This window comes from Pongo pygmaeus, chromosome 8, assembly GCF_028885625.2.
Source record: "Pongo pygmaeus isolate AG05252 chromosome 8, NHGRI_mPonPyg2-v2.0_pri, whole genome shotgun sequence".
In the NCBI taxonomy this organism is placed as follows: Eukaryota; Metazoa; Chordata; class Mammalia; order Primates; family Hominidae; genus Pongo; species Pongo pygmaeus.
Window position 1 is genome coordinate 51,439,917 of NC_072381.2, and position 25,689 is coordinate 51,465,605.

The 25,689-nt window shown below is 46.4% G+C and overlaps 1 protein-coding gene across 1 annotated transcript in view; it reads right to left on the bottom strand.

Annotated features, from left to right (window-relative positions):
* The window catches only part of LOC129044937 (insulin receptor-like), a 292,218-nt gene that overhangs the window by 182,507 nt on the left and 84,022 nt on the right, over positions 1-25,689 (bottom strand). The window contains 1 exon segment of the mRNA XM_063669850.1: positions 4,778-5,099. Coding sequence (XP_063525920.1) covers positions 4,778-5,099 — 322 coding nt within the window.

Genomic DNA, 25,689 nt, shown 5'->3' on the forward strand with positions numbered 1-25,689 from the left:
CAGGCAATGCTCTAAGCCTGGAGTTGGCAAACAGTGGGCTGGGAGCCAAATCCAGTAGGCCACCTGTTTTTGCAAATAATATCCTATTGGAATATGGCCACATTTATTGGTTAGTATATCGTCTAACCCTGCTTTCACGCTGCAAAGGCAGAGTTAAGTAGCTCCAACAGAGACCATATGGCCCTGAGAGCTGAAAATATTTACTATCTGGACCTTGGCCAACCCCTGTTCTCAGCTGCCGGTATACATGAGTGAACAAAGCAGATAATATGCTTTCCCAGTGGGAAATTATAAGTGACCATGAGTTCTTTGCAGCCTCTCCCACCAAGAAGTGGAGTCTATGTTCCCACCTGTTGAATCTGGGTTTGGCCATATGGCTTGCTTTGGCCAATGGAATATTTGCAAATGTGATACAAGCTGAGGCTTGAAAAGCACTTGAACATTGAGGTCTGCCCTTCCTGGCTGCTGGGGTGAGAGACTTATGGAGAGAGACCCCCACTGACCATCTAAGACATAAGAGGCTCCCCTAAACCATCAGCCATAGCTAAACAGGCCCAGGCCAGACAAGCCTTCAGTCAACACATAAAATCATCAGAGCTCCTAAAGGAGTGTTTTTTAAGCCACTAAGCACTGAGGTGGTTTTGTTATGCAACAAGAGCTAGCTGATACACTCACAAAGCTTATCATCTGGTTGGAGAGAGTAAATAAATTGACAACAAAGGCTAGGTGCAGTGGCTCAGGCCCTGTAATCTCAGCACTTTGGGAAGCCAAGCTGGGAGGATCACTTAAACCCAGGAGTTCAAGACGAGCCTGGGGAATATAGCAAGACCCCCATCACTACAAAATTTTTTTTTAGCCAGGTGTCGTGGTGTGTACCTATATAGTCCCAGCTACTCAGGAGGCTGTGGCAGGAGGATCTCTTGAGCCCAGGGGGTTGAGACCACAGTGAGCCATGTGGGTGCCACTGCACTCTAGCCTGGGTGACAGAGCAAGACCTTGTCTCAAAAAAAAAAGAAAAAAAGAAAAAAGACAATAAAAATATCAGCTAGTGACAAATCAAAGAGTTAAAACTAAATGATGTGACAGAGAGTGCACGGATGATTGACTCAGACAGGAAGGATTTGCCAAGGAGGTAACTTTTAAGCTGCCATCTAGATGACCAGGAGAAAAAATGGATCATTCTCAAATGCAGGGACAAGCATTTTAGGAAGAGGGAACAGCTAATGCAAAGGCACAGAGGAAAGCAGATGTAGCAAGTTGCAGGAAAAGCTCCTGCGGTAATGGCCACGGCCAAGGGGCACCGGAATGAAATGAGAATGAGAACGGACCAAGCCTTCCTGATGAGGAGTTTGGATTCTGTCCATTGGTCTTGGGGAGCCACTGGAGGGTTTTAGGGAAGGACATGGCATATGATCAGATGACCACTTTTATTTTTTCTTTTGAGACAGAGTCTCACTCTGTCGCCGAGACTGAAGGGCAGTGGCACACTCTCGGCTCACTGCAACCTCCACCTCCCGGGTTCAAGCAATTCTGCTGTCTCAGCCTCCCGAGTAGCTGGGATTACAGGCACCCGCCACCACGCCTGGCTAATTTTTGTATTTTTAGTAGAGACGGGGTTTCACCATGTTGGTCAGGCTGGTCTCGAAATCCTGACCTCAGGTGATCCACCCATCTCGGCCTCCCAAAGTGCTGGGGTTACAGGCGTGAGCCACTGCGCCCGGCCCAGGTGGCCACTTTTAACCAGTGTCACTAGAATGGAAGCAGGAGCAAAGAGATTGTTCAAGGGGACTGGGTCAGACATGATGGTGAAACAGATGGAGTTGTAGACAAATTTGAGACCTCAGCTTAATAGGAAGAAGTGAGAGAGGCCAAGAAGAATCAAAGATTTTAGGTAATTCTCCCCTTCCCAATGGATACCCCATACTCATTGAAAATTTATTCATCACAAATATCTGGTCCTCCTCATCTCAGGAAGCAGCACTGTGCTATTACATCCCAGCAGGTACTTTGGAACGACAGTAGATGGTGAGACCTTTTTTTTTTTGGAGATGCAGTTTCACTCTTGTCACCCAGGCTAAAGTGCAATGGCATGATCTCAGCTCACTGCAACCTCTGCCTCCTGGGTTCAAGCAGTTCTCATGCCTCAGCCTCCCGAGTAGCTGGGATAACAGGTATGCATCATCATGCCCAGCTAATTTTTTTTTTTTTTTTTTTGTATTTTTAGTAAAGACGGGGTTTCACCATGGTGGCCAGGCTGATCTCGAACTCCTGCCCTCAGATGATCCATCCACTTCGGCCTCCCAAAGTGCTGGGATTACAGGCATAAGCCACTGTGCCTGGCCAAGACCTTTTAACATGAGTTCCCAGAACTCTGCTCTGAAAACATCAAGAACTCCTTCCCAGATAAGCCACCAGAATGGAAGAAAACATCTGGCCCTATTTGATATCAAACCACATTAGAAAATGCCACAGAACTATAAAGTCTTTCATAAGATAAGAAGAAAAGCTTCAGGCCAGGTGCGGTTGCTCATGCCTGTAATCCCAGCACTTTGGGAGGCTGAGGTGGGTGGATCACTTGAGGTCAGGAGTTCAAGACCAGCCTGGCCAACATGGTGAAACCCCATCTCTACTAAAAATACAAGAAAAAATTAGCTGGGTATGGTGACAGATGTCTGTAATCCCAGCTACTTAGAGGCTAAGGCAGGAGCATCACTTGAACCTGGGAGGCTGAGTTGCGGTGAGCCAGGATCGCACCATTGCACTTTAGTCTGGGCAACAAGAATGAAACTCCATCTCAAAAAAACAAAAGCACAAACAAAAAAAATTGGCCAGGCTTGTTGCCTCGCACCTGTAATCCCAGCTACTTGGGAGGCTGAGGCAGGAGAATGGCTTAAACCTGGAAGGCAGAGGTTGCAGTGAGCTGAGATCATGCCACTGCACTCCAGTCTGGGTGACAGAGTGAGGCTCTGTCTCAAAATTAATTAATTAATTAATTAATTAATTAAAAGCTTCAGAAATAAAAATATTATTTTTTTTAAACCTACGCAATAAAATACTGTGACAATGCACCATCCTTTCCTTTGTTTTCTTCCATTCAGGAAAGGTCCCAGATGCCAAGGATGTGCTGTCAATTTCTCAGGGTTTCTGTTTTAGCATCTCCTGTACCATCAGTGAGAAAATCAAAGGAGGCTGCTATATTTCTCAGGCCGTAGTTAAGGTGAGGGAAAAAATGCCATTTATTTAAGGCCAATGTCTTTTAAACAAACATCTTGCCAGAAAATATTAACCCATTTTTTTTTTATTTCAATTGTGATTTTAAAAAGAAAGAAATAAATGAATCAAAAGGAATATGGCCATTTCCTCAATCTTGGGAATACATTGGCCAAAAAAAAAAAAAAAAAAAACCTAAAACAAAAGTCTGTCTGGTATGCAAAGGTGATTTATAGACCCTTTTGGTCAATAAAGCCAAAAGGTTTTTTTGGTAGGTTTTTATCAACAATGAGCAAAACAAAACATATTGTACTTGCAGGTTTCACAAACACTCAAAGAAAGAGTCATAAGAACTGAAATTACAGCTTGTTTTCCTTCCCGCCCTCTCCACCCAAGGAAATAAAATTTCCCACCACAACACTCCCGCTTGGCTAATTCTCAAGTCTGAAGAGGAAGATACTTTACGTAAGCAGGTCAGCTCAAGGCCTCTTAATGTGTGTCTGTTTCTGATTTGTTTTTGCGTTGTTTCGTGGTGTGTGTGTGTGTGTGTGTGTGTTTTTAAAACAAAACATAAAACCTCAATATAAAAACCAGGAAACAGATTTTTGCAACTCAGTTACAGCCCCAAAATAGCTCATGGAAGAAGCTAACAGTACGAACAGAAAGTCTGCAATGTGCGTAGGAAATCTGACTCACTGCCGAAGAGAGAAAACCCTGCTATTTCTCACCCAAACGGCAGGAAATGGTTTGATTATACTGTCCTTCAGAGAACAGCAAAGCCCTGAGAATAATGCAGAAGTGAGTCTCTTCCTCCTGGAGACAGTATGTTCTGGGCTAATCTTGGCACATCACCAGGCTACAGGTCAGGGAAGACACGAAAGACCTTGGTATATCCTTGATGTGACAATGATGAAGCTACATCAGTGAGGACAGGCCATGTGGAGGATTTAGGGAAAACCAAGGACTCTGTCCTTATTATATTTTCTTGTTCTGAAGCCAAGCACAGAAAGCTTAGAACTGGGGTCCAAAATGCCAGACTGGGCGCGGTGGCTCACACCTGCAATCACAGCACTTTGAGAGACCGAGGCAGGTGGACCACCTGAGGTTGGGAGTTCGAGACCAGCCTGACCAACGTGGCGAAACGCTGTCTCTATTAAAAATACAAAAATTAGCCGGGCATGGTGGCAGGCACCTGCAGTCCCAGCTGCTTGGGAGGCTGAGGCAGGAAAATCGCTTGAACCCAGGAGGCAGAGGTTGCAGTGAGCCAGGTTCGTGCTACTGCACTCCAGCTTGGGTGACAGGGCAAGACTCCATCTCAAAAAAAAAAGAATGGTGGGCACAGTGCCAGAAGTATATACTATCTGGTCCTTTAGAGAAAAAGGTAGTCAACTCCTGCTCCCAAGTCCAGGACCAAAACAGGGTGCAAAAGTAGCATCTGAGAGCAGAGACCTCACTCATAGCCAATTAACCCTGGGTTTGCACACAGTTTTAACAAGCGGCATCATCACAACCAACCCCACGTTCCTTCTCCTCTTGGCTGCCCCCCAGACCCACATCCAGAACTCACTTGCTGGAATTCATCGTGTACCCGGAGGGACACTCAGGGATGCACTTGTTGTTGTGAATGACGTACTGGTGGCAGCCCTGCCTCCGCGAGTTCTTGCATTTGTGGTGCAGGTCCTGGCAGAAGCTGAAGTTCACACAGCGCCAGTCCTGGAAGTGGTAGTACGGGGGTGGGCAGGTCTCCACACACCTGCCGTCCAGGTAGAAGTTGCGGCAGGCCACGCACTTGGTGGGGTCGTCGGGCTCAGAACAGTTGCCCAGGCACTCGATGTGGCAACAGAGGCCTTCGGCGGTGCAGCCGTGTGACTTACAGATGGTCGGGCAAACTGGAGAGAGAGAGAGAGAGAGAGAGAGGGAAATAAATAAATAAATAAATAAATAAATAAATGGCTTTGTCCAATTCCTGTCTGCATATGCAGCAATTCTGGATCAGTGAAAGCCAACCAAATACTAACAATAAAAGTGGCACTTCTACATCATTACCCACATGGCAGACACATCTATTAACTGGTTTAAGCCTCCAAACCATCGGTGTGCTTGTAAATGTTTAACAGCTGCCTGAGGGAGGGGCCCAGATTTATATAGCATTTGCCAATTTCCATGGTGTAAATATTCCTACCAGTGGTGGATTTCAGGCTACCAACATGAAGTTACTACACATAAGCTGGCAAAAGATACATAGTAGCATTCCTCTAAATAGTATTTATAAGTATACACAAAATATAACTACTATTGACACAAAAGTAGTAAATAACCTCAACAGCACAAATAATAGGAAAACATCGTATATTAGGAGGTGGTAAGTTTTGAGTATTTGTTACTTTTAAAAACCTTTGTTAATTTAAAAACTTTTGTTTTTAATGTAATTTGTTTAATTGTAGGTTTATGTAATTTGCATAAATATCTGTGTTTAACAAATGGCTCACAAATTGCCTGAAAATGTCACCATTGGCTCTAGCAAGCCAACACCAGCATGCTGCTGCTACACCCCACATGTGAAGTAGATACACTGTTATCTCCTTTTTTTGTTTTACAAATGGGGAAACTGAGGTACGGCCAGGTTAAGTAACTTGCCCCCATACCACTGATTGCTTCAACAGACATTTGCTTGCACTAATCTAGATACTGTGGCCACTATAGGGAAAAAGTGGCTGCAGATCCTGTCTTTGGGAGCACAAGGTCTAATGGAGGAGACATGTTAGTTACTTAAACATGCAAATGTGGCTTGGTGTGGTGGCTTACGCCTGTAATCCCAGCACTTTGGGAGGTCGAGGCGGGTAGATCACCTGAGGTCAGGAGTTTTGAGACCAGCCTGGCCAACATGGTAAAACCCTGTCTCTACTAAAAATACAAAAATTAGCCGGGTGTGGTGGTGCACCCCTGTAATCCCAGCTGCTCAGGAGGCTGAGGCACGAGAATCACTTGAATCCGTGAGGTGGAGGTTGCAGTGAGCCAAGATCATGCCATTACACTCCAGCCTGGACGACAAGAGCAAAATTCTGTCAAAAAAAAAAAGAAAGAAAGAGAGAGAGAGAGGAAGGAAGGAAGGAAGGAAGGAAGGAAGAAGGGAGGGAGGGAGGGAGAAAGAGGAAAAAAAAGGCTGGGTGTGGTGGCTCACGCCTGTAATCCTAGCACTTGGGGAGGCCAAGGGAGGCGGATCACCTGAGGTCAGAAGTTCGAGACCAGCCTGGCCAACGTGGTGAAACCCCGTCTCTACTGAAAATACAAACAATTAGCTAGGTGTGGTGGTGGGCATCTGTAATCCCGGCTACTCAGGAGGCTGAGACAGGAGAATTGCTTGAACCTGGGAGGTGGAGGTTGCAGGGAGCCGAGATCATGCCACTGCACTCCAGCCTTGGTGACAGAGGGAGACTCTGTCTCAAAACAAAAAACAAAACAAAACAAAACAAAAGAAAGAAAGTTGGGAGTGTTCTTCACCCCAAATCCCCAGATTGTGATTCTCAGCACAGTGGATCCCACCGGCCAAACTCAGGGAACAGAAGTGGCCCCAGAAGCTACATCCATATATGAACAGCACCGTCTGGTCGAACTTTCTGCGATGATGGAAATGTTCTCTATCTGGGCCATCAAACATAGTAGCCACTTCTCCCCTGTGGCTTCTGAATGTGCTTAGTGCAACTAGGAAATCCGATTTTTTTTTTTAATTGTGGTAAAATACACATAGCATAAAATTCACCATTGTAATCATGTTTAAATGTAAAGTTCAGTGGTATTAAATACTTTTATGTGGCTATGCAACCATCACCATCACCCATCTCCAGAACTTTCTCATCTTAACCAAACTGAAACTCTGCCCCCATGAAACAGTCACACTCACCCTCCTCCCCAACTCCTGGCACCTCCCACTTTACTTTCTTTTTCTTTTCTTTTCTTTTATTTTTATTTTTTGAGACAGAGCTTGCTTTGTTGCCCAGGCTGGGGTACAGGGGCGCCATCTCAACTCACTGTAACCTCCGCCTCCCGGGTTCAAGCGATTTTCCTGCCTCAGCCTCCAGAGTAGCTGGGATTACAGACGCGCACCACCACGCCCAGCTAATTTTTGTATTTTTAGTAGAGACGAGGTTTCGCCATGTTGGCCAGGCTGGTCTTGAACTCCTAACCTCGCGATCCTCCTGCCTCAGTCTCCCAAAGTGCAGGGATTACAGGCGTGAGCCACTGCGCCCGGAATCCCATTTTACTTTCTGTCTCTTTGACTCTGATGACTCTAGGAACCTCATATAAGTGGAATAATATAGGATTTCTTCTTTTTTTTTTTTAATTTATTTTGAGATGGAGTCTCACTCTGTCACTCAGGCTGGAGTGCAGTGACTCGACCTCGGCTCACTGCAACCTCCACCTCCTGGGTTCAAGGAATTCTCCTGCCTCAGCCTTGAGTAGTTGGGATTACAGGTGCCCACCACCACGCCCTGCTAATTTTTTTGTATTTTTAGTAGAGACGGTTTCATCATGTTGGCCAGGCTGGTCTCGAACTGCCAACCTCAAGTGATCCACTCACCTTGGCCTCCCAAAGTACTGGAATCACAGGTGTGAGCCACCATGCCCAGCCTAGCTGCAGTATTTTGCATTCCCACCAACAGTGTACCAGGGCTCCATTTTTTACCAAGGAACAAAACTTTTAACTGCATTTCATTTTAATTTCAGTTTAAAATTTTTTTAAAGTTTTACATTGATACACAATATTTTACACATTTATGGGGTACATGTGATATTCTGTCACATTGATAAAATGTGTAACGATTTCTTTTGTGTGTGTGATGGGGTCTGGCTCTGTCACTTAGGCTCTGGGGTACAGTGACACAGTTACAGTTCACTGCAGCCTCAATCTCCTGGGCTCAGGTGATCCTCCCACCTCGGTCTCTGGGGTAGCTGGAATAATGGACATGCGCCACCACGCCCAGCTAAGTTTTTAATTTTTTGTAGAAATGGGGTCTCACTATGTTGCCCAGGCTGGTCTCGAACTCCTGGCTCAAGCGATCTTCCCACCTCAGCCTCCCAAAGTGCTGAGATTACAGGTATGAGCCACTGCGCCTGACACAATTCCAATGTTTACTAGCCACAGATGACTACCATCTCCCACACTAGACAGTGCAGGCATACAAAATAAAAGCCGACTCCCTAAAGGCCTTGGGGGGGTCTAATCCCTGCCAGTCTTGCTAAATCCTTCTCCCAGGCTAGCCTCCTTTCTGCACCTCCCACCCACACACACCCAGGCTCAGCCCTGCCTTAGGACCTTGCACAAGCTGTTCTGGGTGGAGCACCCTGGTCCCTTGTCCCCTTGTGACTTGCTCCTTTGCATCCTTCAGGTCCTTACACAGACCTTCCCTGACTTCCCCAGCAGAAGTTGCCCTTCCTTCTCCATTCATAAGCTAACAAGTTATCTCATTACATTTTCCTTATGGCATGGATCACTCTTGAAAATTATCTTGGGGCCGGGCGCAGGGGCTCACACCTGTAATCCCAGCACTTTGGGAGGCTGAGGTGGGTGGATTATTTGAGGTCAGGAGTTTGAGACCAGCCTGGCCAACATGGTAAAACCCCAGCTCTACTAAAAATACAGAAATTAGCCGGGCATGGTGGTGGGCGCCTGTAATCCCAGCTACTCAGAAGGCTGAGGCACAAGAATCACTTGAACCTGGGAGCTGGAGGTTGCAGTGAGCTGAGATCACGCCACTGCACTCCAGGCTGGTTGACAGAGTGAGACTCTGTCAAAAAAAAAAAAAGCAAGAATTAGGAAGTTCTAATAGGGCTAAGCACAGTGGCTGATGTTTGTAATCCCAGCACTATGAGAGGCTGAGGCGGGTGGATCACTTGAGGTCAGGAGTTCAAGACGACCAGCCTGACCAACATGGTGAAACCCGTCTCTACTAAAAATACAAAAATTAGTCGGGTGTGGTGGTGCTTGCCTATAATCCCAGCTACTCGGGAGGCTGAGGCAGGAGAATCGCTTGAACGCAGGAGGAGTTTGCAGTGAGTCAAGATTGTGCCATTGAACTCCAGCCTAGGTGACAGAGCGCGACTCCATCTCAAAAAAAAAGGGAGGGGGGATTGTTAATAAGAGTCCCTTCCTTCCTTCTTAAGGTTGTTGCAAGAAATAAACAGGATGACGTCGGTAACACATCAGATTCTTTGATAGAGACATTTTTAGGCTTGATAGAAATTAACTACAGAGGGTATCTATAATTATCATAATTATCAACATCATTAACACTGATCTGTCTGTGGGAACCTGAGGGCTGAAATTCAACTGGAGGAGGTAATATACAAGGCAGACAACAATTATCCACGGCCCACAGAATTCCAGCACTCTGGCAAGGACACACACACAAGAGGAAGGGGCTTGTTTCCTGGGCTGGAGCCACTTCACAGGGTCAGCCCTTTCATTCAAAAGAGGCTTCATCAATGGCTTAACACAAACCTCTCAAACACATAAGTCCTTCCGGCCTAGACAATGGGAAGAAAAATTATCCAACCATTGCAAACAAGGCCAGAGGCTGCGAGGCTTTGCAATCCTGTGTTGGAGCCCTATCTGACAGGCCCATCTGAGCTATTTCATTTGTCAGCACAGGAGTTGGTCAACTTTTTCTGCAAAGGGCCACAAGCAAATACTCGAGGCTTTGCAGGACATACGGTGTCGGTTGAAACTACTCAACTCTGCCATGATGGCATGATAGCAGCCACAGACATATGTACATGAAGAGGCATGGCTGGGTCCAATAAAACTTTATTTACAAAAGCAAGTGATGGGCCAGATAGATTATCAACCTGCACTAGTTAAATGTACCTGTAATTGATTTTACTATTTTTTTTTTTTTGAAACGGAGTCTCGCTCTGTTGTCCAGGCTGAAGTACAGCGGTGCCATCTCCGCTCACTGTAAACTCTGTGTCCCAGGTTCAAGCAATTCTCCTGCCTCAGCCTCCTGAGTAGCTGGGATTACAGGTACCCGCCACCATGCCTGGATAATTTTTGTATTTTTAGTAGAGACTGGGTTTCACCATGTTGGCCAGTCTGGTCTCGAACTCCTGACCTCAAGTGATCTGCCCACCTTGGCCTCCCAAAGTGCTGGGATTATAGGCATGACCCACTATGCCTGGCCGATTTTACTATTTCTATTAGGGACTAGACTCAAGGAAATTAGTGTTAACTTACAGACAGATATGCTGCAAATTATTTTCATCTCAGAGAAAAGATACTCTCAGCTGGGCATGGAGGCTCATGCCTGTAATCCCAGCACTTTGGGAGGCTGAGGCGGGAGGATTGCTTGAGCCCAGGAGTTCGAGACCAGCCTGGGTAACAGAGTGAGATCCCATCTCTCCCTGCCAAAAAAAAAAAAAAGAAAAAAAATCATCCCCAAAGATTACAGTTTTATTGTCCTACGGGACCTTAAGCAGCTCACAGCTAACATTGCCTTCTTATTTCAGTGACTATACATGTTTTGGCTTTATAATCCTGCTGTTCCCTCACTAATGGGTTAAATAAACATGCTGACCTGTGTTCTTTGGTAGTTTTTTTTTTTTTTGAAACAGAGTCTCACTCTGTCGTCCAGGCTGGAGTGCAATGGTGCGAACTCGGCTCACTGCAACCTCTGCCTCCCAGGTTTAAGCAATTCTCTGCCTCAGCCTCATGAGTAGCTGGGATTACAGGTGCCTGTCATCACGCCCAGCTAATTTTTGTATTTTTAGTAGAGACAGGGTTTCACCACGTTGGCCAGGCTGGTCTTGAACTCCTGACCTCGGGATCCACCCATCTTGACCTCCCAAAGTGCTGGGATTACAGGCCTGAGCCACCGCACCCAACCAATTCTTTGAAGACTATCCTTTGAACACTATAAGCCCATTCCAGGTGTCTCCAACTCTGTAGGGAGATGCTGATCTAACAGTACAAAATTTCACTTAGGAGAAATTAGCTTTAGTTATGTATTGGACACAATGGTTGCTATAATAAGTAATAGCGCACTGGACATTTCAAAATTGCTAAAAATGTAGATATTTTTAACCATAAAACAATGATAAGTATGTGAGGCAACAGCTTTTAAATTGGCATGATTTAATAATTCTACAATGTAAACAGATATCAAAACATCACATGGTACCCCATAAATATATAACATATATAATTATTATTTGTCAATTTTAAAATAATAGAGGCTGGGCGCGGTGGCTCATGCCTGTAATCCCAGCACTTTGGGAGGCCGTGGCAGGTGGATCACCTGAGCTCAGGACTTTGAGACCACCCTGGCCAACATGGTGAAACCCCATCTCTACTAAAAATACAAAAATTATACAGGTGTGGTGGCGGGCGCATGTAATCCCAGCTACTCGGGCGGCTGAGGCAGGAGAATTGCTTGAACCCGGGAGGCGGGGATTGCAGTGAGCCGAGATTGTGCCACTGCTGGAAGACAGAGTGAGACTCTGTCTCAAATAGAAAGAAAAAAAGGAAAAGAAAAGAAAGGAGGGAGGGAGGGAGGGAGGGAGGGAAGGAAGGAAAGAAAAGAAAGAAAAGCCACTCGGGGTGGCCACTGCACCCCCTAGCTGAGTGGGAGTCCTCTAAACTGGTGCTGGACGTTTCCACATACTCTTGCTCCCATACTGGTTCCTCTGAACTCAGATTGTTACAGGGAATGTGAAAAGCTCCACATGAAAATCACAAGCCTGCCAGGCGCAGTGGCTTGTGCACGTAATAGCACTTTGGGAGGCTAACATGGGAGGATCTCTTGAGTCCAGTAGTTCAAGACCAGCCTGGCCAAAATAGCCAGACCCTGTCTCTACAAAAATAAAAAAATTAGCCAGGTGTGATGGTGCACACCAGTAGACCAATAGTCCCAGCTACTCGGGAGACTGAGGTGGGAGGATTGCTACAGCTCAGGAGTTTGAGGCTGCAGTGAGCTGTGACTGTACCACTGTACTCCAGCCTGGGCAACAAAGCAAGACCCTATCTTTAAAAAGAAGAGAGAGAGAAAAGAAAGAGAGAGTGAAAGAAGGAGAGAAGGAAGGAGGAAGGGAGAGAGAAAAGAAAAAGAAAGGAAAGAAGGAGGGAAGGAAGGAGAGAGATAAAAAGAAAGAAAGAGGGAAGGAAGGAGGGAGGGAGGGGAGAGAGAAAGAAAGAAGAAAGAGGGAGAAAGAAAGAGAGAGAGGGAGGGAGGGAAGAAGAAAGAAGGAAAGAAAGAAAGAGAGAAAGAAGAAAGAAGAAAGAAAGAGAAAAAAGAAAAAGAGACAGAGGGAGAAAGAAGAAAGATAAGAGAGAAAGAGAAAGAGACAGAGAAAGAAAAGAAAGAAAGAAAGAGAAAGAAGGAAGGAAGGGAGGGAGGGAAGAAAAGAAAAGAAAAGAAAAAGAAAGAAAGAAAGGGAAAATCACAAGCAGCCCAGGGTGGGGAAAGGGCATGACACAAGTGAAGTAGCCACAAAACAGCAGCTTCTTCTGGTGAGACAGACTGCAAAGTGAAGATGTTATGAAAGCCACGTGTCATCCAAGATGAGAAACAGCCCCAGTGGAGGACGGGGTTGACTTTCCTCTCCCTGTGCCCCTGACCTGATCCCCCTCATTGACACATAACGAGCCCAAGTGTCCGTTCCTGCCCAAATTCTGGTTTGGGGTAGGGACAGTCAGCAGCTCAGGCTGTGTCTGCCAGAGAAGATGGCAGACTTGCAGGAAAATGCCAAACCGTCCAGGAGCTGTCACTCCCTCACACCTGCACACAAGTGCATGCTGTGTATGCAGGGAACATCTACCCGGACCTCCCCTCTCCAAAAATGCAAGTTCTGTGTCCATCCGTTGTCTCCCCTTCAAAGCCACATGGAGCTGCTGGTCCCAGTTTTCCCCCAGTTCTCCCTAAACCTCCCAAAAGCTCCTGGGTGAGCACACAGAAGCAACCATCACCTTCCTGAAACTTTCAGCTGCAGTGACTTTTTCACTATACACTGCTGAGAAGATCAGGGACTAAAATCTAACTAAATTGACAGAGGGGAAAGGAGACCGCTGTGTCAGAGTCCTCTGGTGGACCCTCCCCAGGAAAGACAATGTCCCCACTAAAGGACCCCCTCCCTAGACAGAGGGAGCCACAGAAACACCAATTTGCTTCAGGGAGGCAGTTCAAAGCAAAGGAAGGAATCTTGCACCAAGAGGCAAGTGCCATTTGATGCAGTATTTCTTTTTTTTCTTTCTTTCTTTCTTTCTTTTTTTTCCAAGATGGAGTCTCGCTCTTGTCCCTCAGGCTGGAGCGCAGTGGCACGATCTCAGCTCACTGCAACCTTCGCCTCCCGGGTTCAAGCGATTCTCTTGCTCATGCCTGTAATCCCAGCACTTTGGGAGGCTAAGGCTAGCGGATCACGAGGTCAGGAGATCCAAACCATCCTGACCAACATGGTGAAACGCCGTCTCTACTAAAAATATAAAAATTACCTGAGCATGGTGTCGTGCACCTGTAGTCTCAGCTACAAGGGTGGCTGAGGCAGGAAAATCACCTGAACCTGGGGAGCGGAGGTTGCAGTGAGCCGAGATCACGCTACTGCACTCCAGCCTGGCGACAGAGTGAGACTCTATCTCATAAAACAACAAACAAAAAAACCGGGGGCGGGTGGGGGGAGGACACATGGGACATATGTCCCTCTGAAAGGGACACAAAAAATACCCTATGTTATTTTTATTTTACTATGTATGTGTACTATCCTGTCAAAACTGACATATATTTGGAAATACGTATTTTTTTCAAGTAGCTTCTTCTTTCATTTATTTATTTAGAGACAGTGTCTCACTCCGTCGCCCAGGCTGGAGTGCAGTGGCGTGATCTCGGCTCACTGTAACCTCCACCTCCCAGGTTCAAGTGCTCCTCCTGCCTCAGCCTCCTGAGTAGCTGAGACTACAGGCGTACACCATGATGCCTGGCTAATTTTTGTATGTGTATATATACATTTGGTAGAGATGAGGTCTCACAATATTGCCCAGGCTGGTCTCGAACTCCTAGGCTCAAGAGATCCGCTCTCCCCGCGCTTCCAAACTGCTTGGATTATAGGTGTAAGCCACAATGCCCAGCCAGGAAATACGTTTTTCAAAAGCCTCTGCTAGACAGTAAACAATGTTATTGATCAGTTACATGATTCTACTCCCAAATATTCTAATAATGACAGCATAAAACAGCTGACAGGCATCAGTGAGAGCTTTTACAAAAGTTCTCCTAAAATCATCTTTGTTGACTGGGCATGGTGGCTCATGCCTGTAATCCCAGCACTTTGGGAGGCCCAGGCAGGAAGGTCACTTGAGGTCAGGAGTTCGAGACAAGCCTGGCCAACATGGTGAACCCTGTCTCTACTCAAAATACAAAAATTAGCTGGGCATGGTGGTGGGCACCTGTAATCCCAGCTACTTGGGAGGCTGAGGCAGGAGAATTGCTTGAACCCAGGAGACGGTGGTTGCAGTCAGCCAAGATCGTGCCACTGCACTCCAGCCTGGACGACAGAATGAGACTTCATCTCAAAAAAAGAAAAAAAAATTATCTTTGCCTTATTACAAAATCAATATGGGGCTCAGCAGTGAAGTGTGGAGTGTGTTTTAATGATAGCTTTGCTTTTTTTTTTTTGAGACAAAATCTCTTTCTGTCACCCAGGCTGGAATGCAGTGGTGCAATCTTGGCTCACTGTAACCTCCATGTCCTGGGTTCAAGCGATTCTCCTGCCTCAGCCTCCTGAGTAGCTGGGATTACAGGCACACGCCACCACACCAACTGATTTTTTTTTTTTTCTTTTTTTTTTTCGTGGAGAAGGGGTTTCACCATGTTGGCCAGGCTGGTCTCGAACACGTGACCTCAAGTGATCCGTCTGCCTTGGCCTCTTAAAGTGCTGGTATTACAGGTGTGAGCCACCGCGCCAGGCCAGCTTTGCTCTTTTATGGACTATTCAACAAATTGTTAGCATTTTTTTTTCTTTTTTTCATTCAACAAACGTGTCGAATGTCCCAGTGTGCCAAATCATAGGAAACCTGTTCTCATATTAAATGAACAAGCATCAGAACAGATGACAGAGAAACCCTATCCCCTGTCCTCGAGACGTTCAGGTTTAGTATTATCCTCAGCCCCTAGCAGCATCCCCTCCTGCAGGGGGAAAAGAAAAAGAAAAAAATCCCACAGTACAAGAAAATGGCAAGAGTAAATCTTGTTGTGGGAAACTTTTCATTCAGGTATATGCACATCGTGGGTACTAAGCTTTACGGGAAATGTATTTCTTCTTAAAAATTCTAGTTAAAAATACTTCAAGTAACATTGCCCACAATAGTGGAACAAGGCAACAACACATACTTCCCATTATGAGGCAATGAAAAAGACAAAATATTTGTGTAGCTTTCTTTCCATATATTACTAACCCTAGCTTGAGGTCATTCTATAAAATAACTGGCCTGTGCTCTTCAAAAATGCCAACGTTGGCCAGGCGTGGTGGTTAACACGTGTAATCCCAGCACTTTGGGAGGCCAAGGCAGGAAGATCACTGGAGATCAGGAGTTCGAGACCAGCCTGGCCAACATGGTGAAACCCTTTCTCTACTAAAAACACAAAAATTAGCTGGGTGTGGTGGCACACGCCTGTAATCCCAGCTACTTGGGGGCTGAGGCAGGAGAATCACTTGAACCCAGGAGGCAGAGGTTGCAGTCAGCCAAGATCTCACCACTGCACTCTAGCCTGGGTGACAGAGTGAGACTCCACCTCAAAAAAAAAAAAATAATAAATAAATAAATAAATAAATAAAAGCCAATGTTGGGAAAGACACAGAAAACTGAGGAATTGTGCAGACTTAAGAGACAGCAGCATTCAAATGCAAAGTGTGATCCTAGATTGGAACCTTCACCTAGGAAAAAAAATCTATATAGGGCAATATTGAGACAATAGATGAGATTACAGAAGACATTGGATTAAAATACTGTATCAATGTTAATTTCCTGATTTTGACAACAGCACCAGTACCATCACTGTGTAAGAGAACTTTCTTTTTTTCTTTTCTTTTTTTTTTTTTTTTTGAGACGGAGTTTCGCTCTTGTTGCCCAGGCTGGAGTGCAATGGCACCATCTCGGCTCACTGCAACCTCCGCCTCCCGGGTTCAAGCGAACCTCCTGCCTCAGCCTCCCGAGTAGCTGGGATTACAGGCATGCACCACCACGTCTGGCTAATTTTGTATTTTTAGTAGAGACGGGGCTTCTCCAAGTTGGTCAGGCTGGTCTCGAACTCCTGACCTCAGGTGATCCGCCCGCCTCGGCTTCCCAAAGTGCTGGGATTACAGGCATGAGCCACCATGCCTGGCCTGAGAACTTTCTTGTTCTTAGGAAATATCCACTGAAGAATTAAGGAGTATGTATCATGCCTGCAACTAACTCTCAAATAGTTCAGGGGAAAAAATGTATATAATGTGTGTGCATAAATATATTAGAAAGGTAATAAAACAAGTAGAATAAAACGTAAACAACTGATCGATCTAGATATAATCTTGCAATTTTTCTGTAAGCTTGAAACTACATCAAAACAAAATGCGACCAATTTGTCCAAAGCAAGGTTAAAAGCCAGAGAAATAGGAGACGCAGCTCTGCATTGTTAAATGACTTGCGCACAAAAATCCAGTCACTCTGACACTTTTTTCTTTGCCTCCCTTTTTAAGTTCAAATTAGTTTGGGTTTTTCTTAATTAAGAAGGTATGTGATAAAAAACAAAACAGAAAATACAGAAACCACCATTAAACGATTCAATAGCTCCACATATGTTAATAACATTTTGTTACATTCTTTCCAAAGCTTAAAACTTTCCAAAGTTTAAAAAAACTTTTAAAAAAAAGTTTAAAAAACTTTCCAAAGTTTAAAAAAAAAATACTCAAGATTTATGATTCCAAAAATTACTGCTTTCCAGAAATTTCCAAACGGAACAGTTGCGTCATGGGCCTGCTGGTACATTGACCACAGGGCCCCACGGCTCTCCCTATAAGTGTGAGTTTTATAAACTCCATAAACTAATTTATTTTGTTTCCCTTCAAGGCCTTTCTCTCCCACACTGGCCCCAGACCCTGACCTCAGAGGTTCGAGTCCCCGGAGCCAAATTCCTCTCGTTGGAATCTAGTAAATGATTTAATGGCAAAGGGGCAGGGGTTGGGGGCAGCCAAGGAGGTGAACTTTTGACAGCTTCGTGGTCAGCAGCGACGACCGCAAGAGCGCGTGTCCTTGAAGCGGGGAAGCGCCCCTTTTCCTTGTCTGACAGTACCGCCCCACGCGCGCTGACGCCTTTGGAATAGAAGCGCGCAGCTCTTTGGAGACATACGGTGCATATAGAGGCTAGAAAGAGAACGGAGTCCCAGAGGGCCTTCCCGCTTCGGGAGCCGCAGGCTTGCTCTGTTCCAAGAGAGAGTGAGTGAGTAAGCGAGTGAGTGGGGAGGGAGTGAGTCCGTCCACGGGGGCGGGCCCTCTGCATGCTGCGGATCTCTTCGGAGATATAGCATGCACGCAGAGGCCCGGAAGGAGGCGGGGTCCCAGGGGCCTCCTCTCTAGAGCAGCCCCAGGATTGGCAGGTTCCAGAGAGAGAGAGAGGAGAGGGAGAGAGAGAGAAAGAGGGAGAGAGAGAGGGAGGGAGAGAGAGAGGGAGGGAGAGAGAGAGAGAGAGGGAGGGAGGGAGAGAGAGAGAGGGGAGAGAGAGACAGGGAGGGAGGGTGTGTGTGTGTGTGTGTGTGTGTGCGCGTGCGCGCAGCCCCAGGATTGGTCGGGGTGTGTGTGTGTGTGTGTGTGTGTGTGTGTGTGTGTGTGTGTGTGCGTGCGCGCAGCCCCAGGATTGGTCGGGGTGTGTGTGTGTGTGTGTGTGTGTGTGTGTGTGTGTGTGTGCGCAGCCCCAGGATTGGTCGGTTCCAGAGTGGGAGAGTGTGTGTGTGTGGTGTGTCCCCCCATGGTGGGAGTGTGTGTGTCCATGGTGGGAGAGCGTGTGTGTGTCTGCGAGTGTGCCCGTGTCTGCGTGTGTGCCCGTGTCTGCGTGTGTGCCCATGGAGGCGAGGGAGGGAGCCCTGGGCGCTCAAGGCTCCGCCCCCTCGAGCCGGAGGCCTCAGCACAGCACAAAGCCCGGGGCGCGCTCCGCTCCGGGGAATCCGGACCCGGCGGTTGCGGCGGCCGCAGCACCGCCCTCGCGCTCAGCCAATGGGTGGGCGTGCTGCCGGGGCGCTGGCCCCGCCCCCCGGGTTGCCGCGCTCCGCTCCCCAGACTGGCGCTCCGGCAGTGGCCGCTGCCGGGCGGTCTCGACCGGAGGAAAGAGCGCCCTGGGAGGGCCCCTTGTGGCTGCAGACCCCGCAGGTCGAGTCTGCCACGGATGGAACTTTGGAAAAAGCTAGGGAAAAGGAGAAACCGAGCTTGCAAGGGCTCATCAAGCATCCACCGGGGTGGCTTAGACTGTGCGCGGCGCTGGGCGTGTGCCCGGGAGGAGATCGGGTCACCGCGTGGCAGCGCCCGGGACTGCCGAGGGGCCCCCTGACCCCAGGCCTCCCTCGGGAGGGGCCCAGAAAGGGGCAGCGACCCACTAGGGTCACACATCAAAATTCCCCACATTGCAGGGGGGAGGGTCCGCATCTCCGAACTCCCCGGGCCAGTGCACCCTCTATTATCACCCACCACTCACCCAGAAAACAAGAACCATACTCATAAATACATTCTTAAAATCCACAGGCTACGTTTTTGGGTTAACCTGCAGCCAGTATTCCGCATGCATTTGAAAACTTGTGTGTCCCCATTGAATTTGCAGATCCAGTAAACCAAGGCAGCAAGTGGACATTCTCATTTAACATTCACCCCCATAAATACACTTTTTTGGGGGAAGGGGGTCTCACTCTGTTGCCTTAGGCTGCAGTGCAGTGGTGTGATCATCGCTCACTGCAGCCTCAAACTCCTGGGCTCAAGCCATCCTCCCACCTCAGCCAACCGAGTAGATGGGACTACAGGCATGCATCACTATGCCTGGCTAATTTTTTCTATTTTTTGTAGACATGGGGACTCGTTGCCCAGGCTGGTTTAGAATTCCTGGCCTCAAGTGATCCTCCTGCCTCAGTCTCCCAAAGTGTTGGGATTACAGGCATGAATACACTTTAAAGTGTGTATTCTGTTTGCAGCACACACGGTCCTATCCATCAGTGAGGTCATATTAACTCAATTATTCAAGCTATCATCCCCATTAGAATTGGAGAAACCGAGGCATAGAGGGGCTACTTTGCCAATAAACAGGTCTGCCAGAACTCGAACCCAGGTCTCCCAGAGAGATCAGGAGAGGGTGTGGTATGAAGTTTGGGGGAGTGGGGGTTTGTTTGATTTTTTTTATTTGTTTGTTTGTTTGAAACAGGGTCTTACTCTGTGGCCCAGGCTGGAGTGCAATGGCGCCATCATAGCTCACTGCAGTCTAGGACTCCTGGGCTCAAGTGATCTTTCCGCTTCAGCCTCCCAAGGAGCTAGGACTACAGGAGCGTGCCACTGTGCACAGCCTTTTTTTTTTTTTTTTTTTTTTTTTTTTTTGAGAGCAGGTCTCTCTATGTTGCATAGGCTGGTCTCAAACTCCTGGCTTCAAGCAATCCTCCCACTTTGGCTTCTCAAAGCTCTGCCATCACAGGCGTGAGGAACCCAGACTGGCTGTAACACGGCATTACACTGTGAGTTATGTTTACCTCGACCCACCCAGATCTGACACCCTCTTGGCATTGGAATGCAGAAATGGATGGAGACCCTGTCCCTGCCATCCCAGTATGCACGAGACACATATGCCCCGTGAAGGGAAAGATGGTGTCTGTCTTGCTTATTACAGCATTCCAGAGCCATACACACAGTAGTTGCATAATAAATCTTGCAGGAAAAAAAAATGCAACGGAGGGGCGGGGAATAGGTGACTGTCGCTTTATCACAGCAGGAGAGGAACAGTACATGCAAATGTGTGAATCACTCGGGCTATGTTCAGAGAACTATAAACAGTTCAGAGTTGATGAAGGGCAAAGTACAGGATGAGAGGAATAGAAGATTAGACCAGAGAGGAAAGACAGGGAACCAAGGGGCTTGGACTTTACCCCACAGGAGAAGCCAAAGAAAGATGTCAGGCAGAAAGAACACCATCGGATTCACATTTGGGGGTCATTTTTCTGGCTTATGGTAGATGGATGAGGAAGTTGAGAGGCAGAGGAAACAGAAAAGAAGAAGCTGGCTTCTGAAGCCATCGGGGAGGTGGAGTTGTCAGGACTTATCTGCTGGATGACGCCCAACTTTCCACCTTGGGCAACTGGATACAACTCACGAGAGAAACAGCAAACCAAAAAGAGAGGTGCTCACATGTGGACAATCTGGGTTTGAGGTGTGGAGTTCAAGATATAGAGGATGCACTTTGGAGGCTGAGGTGGGAGGATTGCTTGAGCCTAGGAGTTCAAGACCAGCCTGGGCAACAGAGCAAGACCTCATCTCTTTAAAAAAAATAAAAAATAAAAAATAAAAAATAAAAAATTAGCTGGGCATGATGACACACAAGTGTAGTTCCAGCTACTGGGGAGGCTGAGGCAGGAGGATTGCTTGAGCCTAGGAGTTCAAGACCAGCCTGGGCAACATAGCAAGACCTCATCTCTATTTCTTAAAAAAATTAAAGATTAAAAAAAAATAAAACTTAGCTGGGCATGATGACATATGATTGTAGTTCCACCTACTTGGGAACCTGAGGCAGAAGGATTGCTCGAGTCCAGGAAGTTGAGGCTGCAGTGAGTTAGGGTCACGCCACTGCACTCTAGCCTGGGTAACAGAGTGAGACCTTGTCTCAAAAAAAAAAAAAAAAAAAAAAAAAGGCTGAAGAGCCACACTTCCACACAAAAATGTTTGTGTTTGTGTTTGCTGAGTCACACCTCTAACCACTCCGGCTTGCTCCAGAAAGCTACTCATGGTAAGGTGCAAAAACCCCTGTTTGTTGGGGGCATTTTGGAAGTTTTTATTCTCATTCATGTAGGCAATACACATTTTATGCAATTAAGTACAGGAGTAACTTTTTACAAGTTGTTGAGTTTCAACCTACTGATGTTTCCTGCTTTTTGAGTCCATTTAAATTTTACAGGCTATTTAGAAATTACTGATAATAAGAGAGTACAGCTTATGAGAGAATGGCATACCCATTCTCTAGGGCAAATTCAGAGCCTCAATTTCTGGTAAAGAGAAACAATTAATCTAAATAAAAGTAACACTTGAATCAGTAAATGAAGTTATTTTTAATATTTCCAAAATTGTTAGTAGAGCTGTCTTTACAATTTTTTATGGATTTAAATGACATCTGTTTTTAATCCCAGCACTTTGGGTGGCTGAGGCCGGTGGATCACCTGAAGTCAGGAGTTCAAGACCAGCCTGGCCAACAGGGTGAAATCCCTTCTCTACTAAAAATACAAAATTAGCTGGGCATGGTGGTGCACGCCTGTAATCCCAGCTACTCGGGAGGCTGAGGCAGGAGAATCGCTTGAACCCTGGAGGCAGAGGTTGCAGTGAGCCGAGATTGCACCACTGCACTCCAGCCTAGGCAACCAAGTGAGACTCTGTCTCAATCAATCAATAATAAATAAATTACATCTATTTTCATTCTTTCTTTTTTTTTTTTTTTGAGACGGAGTCTCACTCTGTCGCCTAGGCTGGAGTGCAGTGGCACGATCTCTGCTCACGGCAAGCTCCGTCTCCCGGGTTCACGCCATTCTCCTGCTTCAGCCTCCCGAGTAGCTGGGACTACAGGTGCCCACCACCACGCCTGGCTAATTTTTTGTATTTTTAGTAGAGATGGGGTTTCACTGTTAACCAGGATGGTCTCGATCTCCTGACCTCGTGATCCGCCCGCCTCGGCCTCCCAAAGTGCTGGGATTACAGGCGTGAGCCACCGTGCTAGGCCTTCATTCTTAATTTTATCTACAATATTTGTTCTCTCCCCCTCCTTTGTCTTAGTTTTTCTGTTTTATTGATTCCTCCCTCTAAAACAGCACTGTCCAACAAACGTTCAGCAGCGATGAAAAAGTTCTGTATCTGTTCTATCCATTTCAGTAGTCACTAACCATACATGGCCCCTGAGCAGTGGAAACTTGGCTTGTGCGACTGAGAAAATGAATTTTTAGTTTAATTTTCACATGGGTTGTGGCCACCCTACTGAGCAGCATCTCTCTAAAAGATCCAGCTTTTTGATTTTGTCAGTTCTATTTGTTTTCTAATCAGTTCATCTGTGCTTATTATTTCCAATATTCATCGTCTCATTTTTGTGATTTCTCTATATTTTTATAATAAATTATCAAGCAAATTTCCTCTGTAATCATTTAAACCTCTGCCTTTGTCTCCATGTTCACATCATTATCATCTTAAAATAGTCTATCCTTGCAGTGTTTCGATCCTCCAACTTAAGACATGGGTTGGTTTTTTTTTGTTTTGTTTTTTGTCTTTTGTTTTTTTGAGATGGAGGTTAGCTCTTGTTGCCTAGGCTAGAAGAGTCCAATGGCACCATCTCGGCTCACTGCAACCTCTGCCTCCGGGGTTCAAGCGATTCTCCTGCCTCAGCTTCCCAAGTAGCTAGGATTACAGGTATGCGCCACCACCCTCAGCTAATTTTTGTACTTTTAGTAGAGACAGGGTTTCACCATGTTGGCCAGGCTGGTCTCGAACTCCTGACCTCAGGTGATCCGCTCGCCTTGGCCTCCCAAAGTGCTGGGATTACAGGCGTGAGCCATGGCACCCAGCCCTTTTTGGTTTTTTTGGTTTTCATTTTCTTTTTAATTATCAAGTGGTAGGAGTCTCTCTTGCATGCTTGCTCAGTTAAGCTTTTAAAAATTAATTTCCAGTTATGCTTACTTGCAACCAGAGATTAGAAGCAGTACAATGTCTGCTTTTTTGGAATGTATTGGTTTGGGGTGTTTTGTTTTGTTTTTTCCAGATTTAACAGATGATTAATTTTTCTAACTATTCCAAGAGCACTTTAAAATGTATATTGTTTGCAGAGTGCAAAGTTCAGTCCTATCTGTTACCACAATCTTATTAACCATGTTTTTCAAACTTTTTGTTACCTGAGTCTTATCTCCCAGATCAAGGCTGTGTTAGAGTCTTCTCCGAAGTTTCTCCTTGCATTTCCAACAATTTGCTCTCTACAGTTTAATTCTATTTTAGGTGACCCTCAACTCATTAAAGATCATCCCTTCAAACCATGCAAAAGCTCTCCCTCTCTCCCTGAAAATGCCTTGCGCCTTCAATTCTTTGCTTATTTTTCTCTGTTCAGATTTAGCCACATGTTGAAGTTTTCTGTGTCATTTTTGGAAATAGGTATGACAATTTGTAAGCGGCACAGAGAGAGAACCGCAGCCTCCATGGGAACAAGGAAGTGGGAACAGGATGAGAGTTTGGAATCGATCTCCGTGGAAGGTCTGAATTGCAAGGCGGGTTTCCCTGGGGACAATCTCAACCATAAAAAAGTTCCGCTCACATGACTGATGGCTTTTCAATAATAAGTATATGGCGGTCTTGAATATGCACAGGTTGACAGTTTTCCCGGGAGCTGCTACATGCATGAGCTAGCAGTCTAGGGACAGGGACAGGGAATGGAGAAAACTTCCTCAACTCCTGAAGGATACAAGTGCCCATGGGGACGTACTGAATTTCTGCAGAGGCACCCTGAAACAGAATCATAAGTCAGAAGGAAAATGCACCTATTTCAAATTCCATCTTGACAAAAGGGAGACGACTTTTAGCTTACTTCCTGATTCTGTGGGTTCCTAAAAGCCAGGATGACTGTTTTAACTTTTATATTTTATTTTATTTTATTTGAGATGGAGTTTGACTCTTGTCACCCAGGCTGGAGTGCAGTGGTGTGATCTCGGCTCACTGCAATCTCTGCCTCCCAGGTTCAAGCAATTCTCCTGCCTCAGCCTCCTGAGTAGCTGGGATTACAGGTGCCCAGCACCACACCCAGCTAATTTTTTTTTTTTTTTTTTTTTTTTTGCATTTTTAGTAGAGATGGGGTTTCACCATGTTGGCCAGGCTGGTCTCGAACTCCTGACCTCAGGTGATCCACCTGCCTCAGCCTCCCACAATGCTGGGATTACAGATGTGAGCCACCGTGCCCAGCCTGGAATGACTGCTTTATTTTCCCCTGTAGAAGTTACGAGAGGCTTCGTGCGTCATCTCCATGCCAGGAGCCTCATGGCCTCATTTTCCCAGGGGGGCCGCTGCCCATGTATACACCTCAGACACTGCTATTCTGTTAGAAAAACATGTGAAGTTCTCTGATTGGGGGAAAGATCCATTTCCTGCTCATGTTGATTTCAACAAAAGAAAGGAATAAGTTTCCCTCTGGATCCTCAGACTTCACTGGCTAATCAGCCCCACCTTGCAGCTGCTCTTCATCCACCAGAGCAAACAGCCCAGACACCTGGAACTTCCCAGCTCTACCTGGATTTATGCTACCGAGCCCCGGCACCTATGCAGGGAAAATGCAATAAGGAAAAAAAAAGACAAACGATGCTTCCCTATCAGACTGGCTGCTGAATATCATCATGTAAGAAAGATGGGTAGAGCCGGGCGCGGTGGCTCATGCCTGTAATCTCAGCACTTTGGGAGGCCGAGGCGGGCAGAGCACTTGAGGTCAGGAGTTCGAGACCAGCCTGGCCAACATGGCGAAACCTCATTTCTACTAAATATACAAAAAAAATTAGCCGGGCATGGTGGTGGGTGCCTGTAATCTCAGCTGCTTGGGAGGCTGAGGCAGGAGAATCGCTTGAACCCAGGAGGCAGAGGTTGCAGTGAGCCGAGATGGCACCACTGCACTCCAGCTTGGGCAACAAAAGCGAAACTTCGTCTCAAAAAAAAAAAAAAAAAAAGGAAAGAAAAAAGTTTACTAGGCAGCAAAACACCTCCTGTTTCTTGACCCGTTCTCTAGTGGCTTCTATCAACAGATCTGAGCTCCTACGGAGTGTCCGGCACCATCTGAGCTCCAGATACAAGCTAATGGTTAGAACACACCATTCCACAGCCTAGAGGGTAGACAAAGAGAAATCTTTAGCACTGGGCATACAAGAACATTTCGTTACAAATTGTGACCATGCTCTGATCAAGTTCACAGGGGGCTGAAACACCGGGTTGTTAATTTCCTCAGAAGGTTATTCTATAAAAGCCAAAGTGTTACTTTCTTGCATTGAAAAACCAGAGCACCAAATGCCAACTTTCTAGCTCAGTTCTTGCCTTCCTTCCTCATCTCTGCCACGCAATCAAACTAAGGAACGGATGGACAGCCAGCCTTGCCTGTCAGTCCCGCAGTAGCCAGGCCTAAGATGGGGACAGTAGGAGGAGTGTGGAGAAATTCTACATTGTCCAAATCTGCTCTTGGCTTCCTGCAGTGGCTCTCTCATGCCTGTAATCCCCATGCTTTGGGAGGCTGA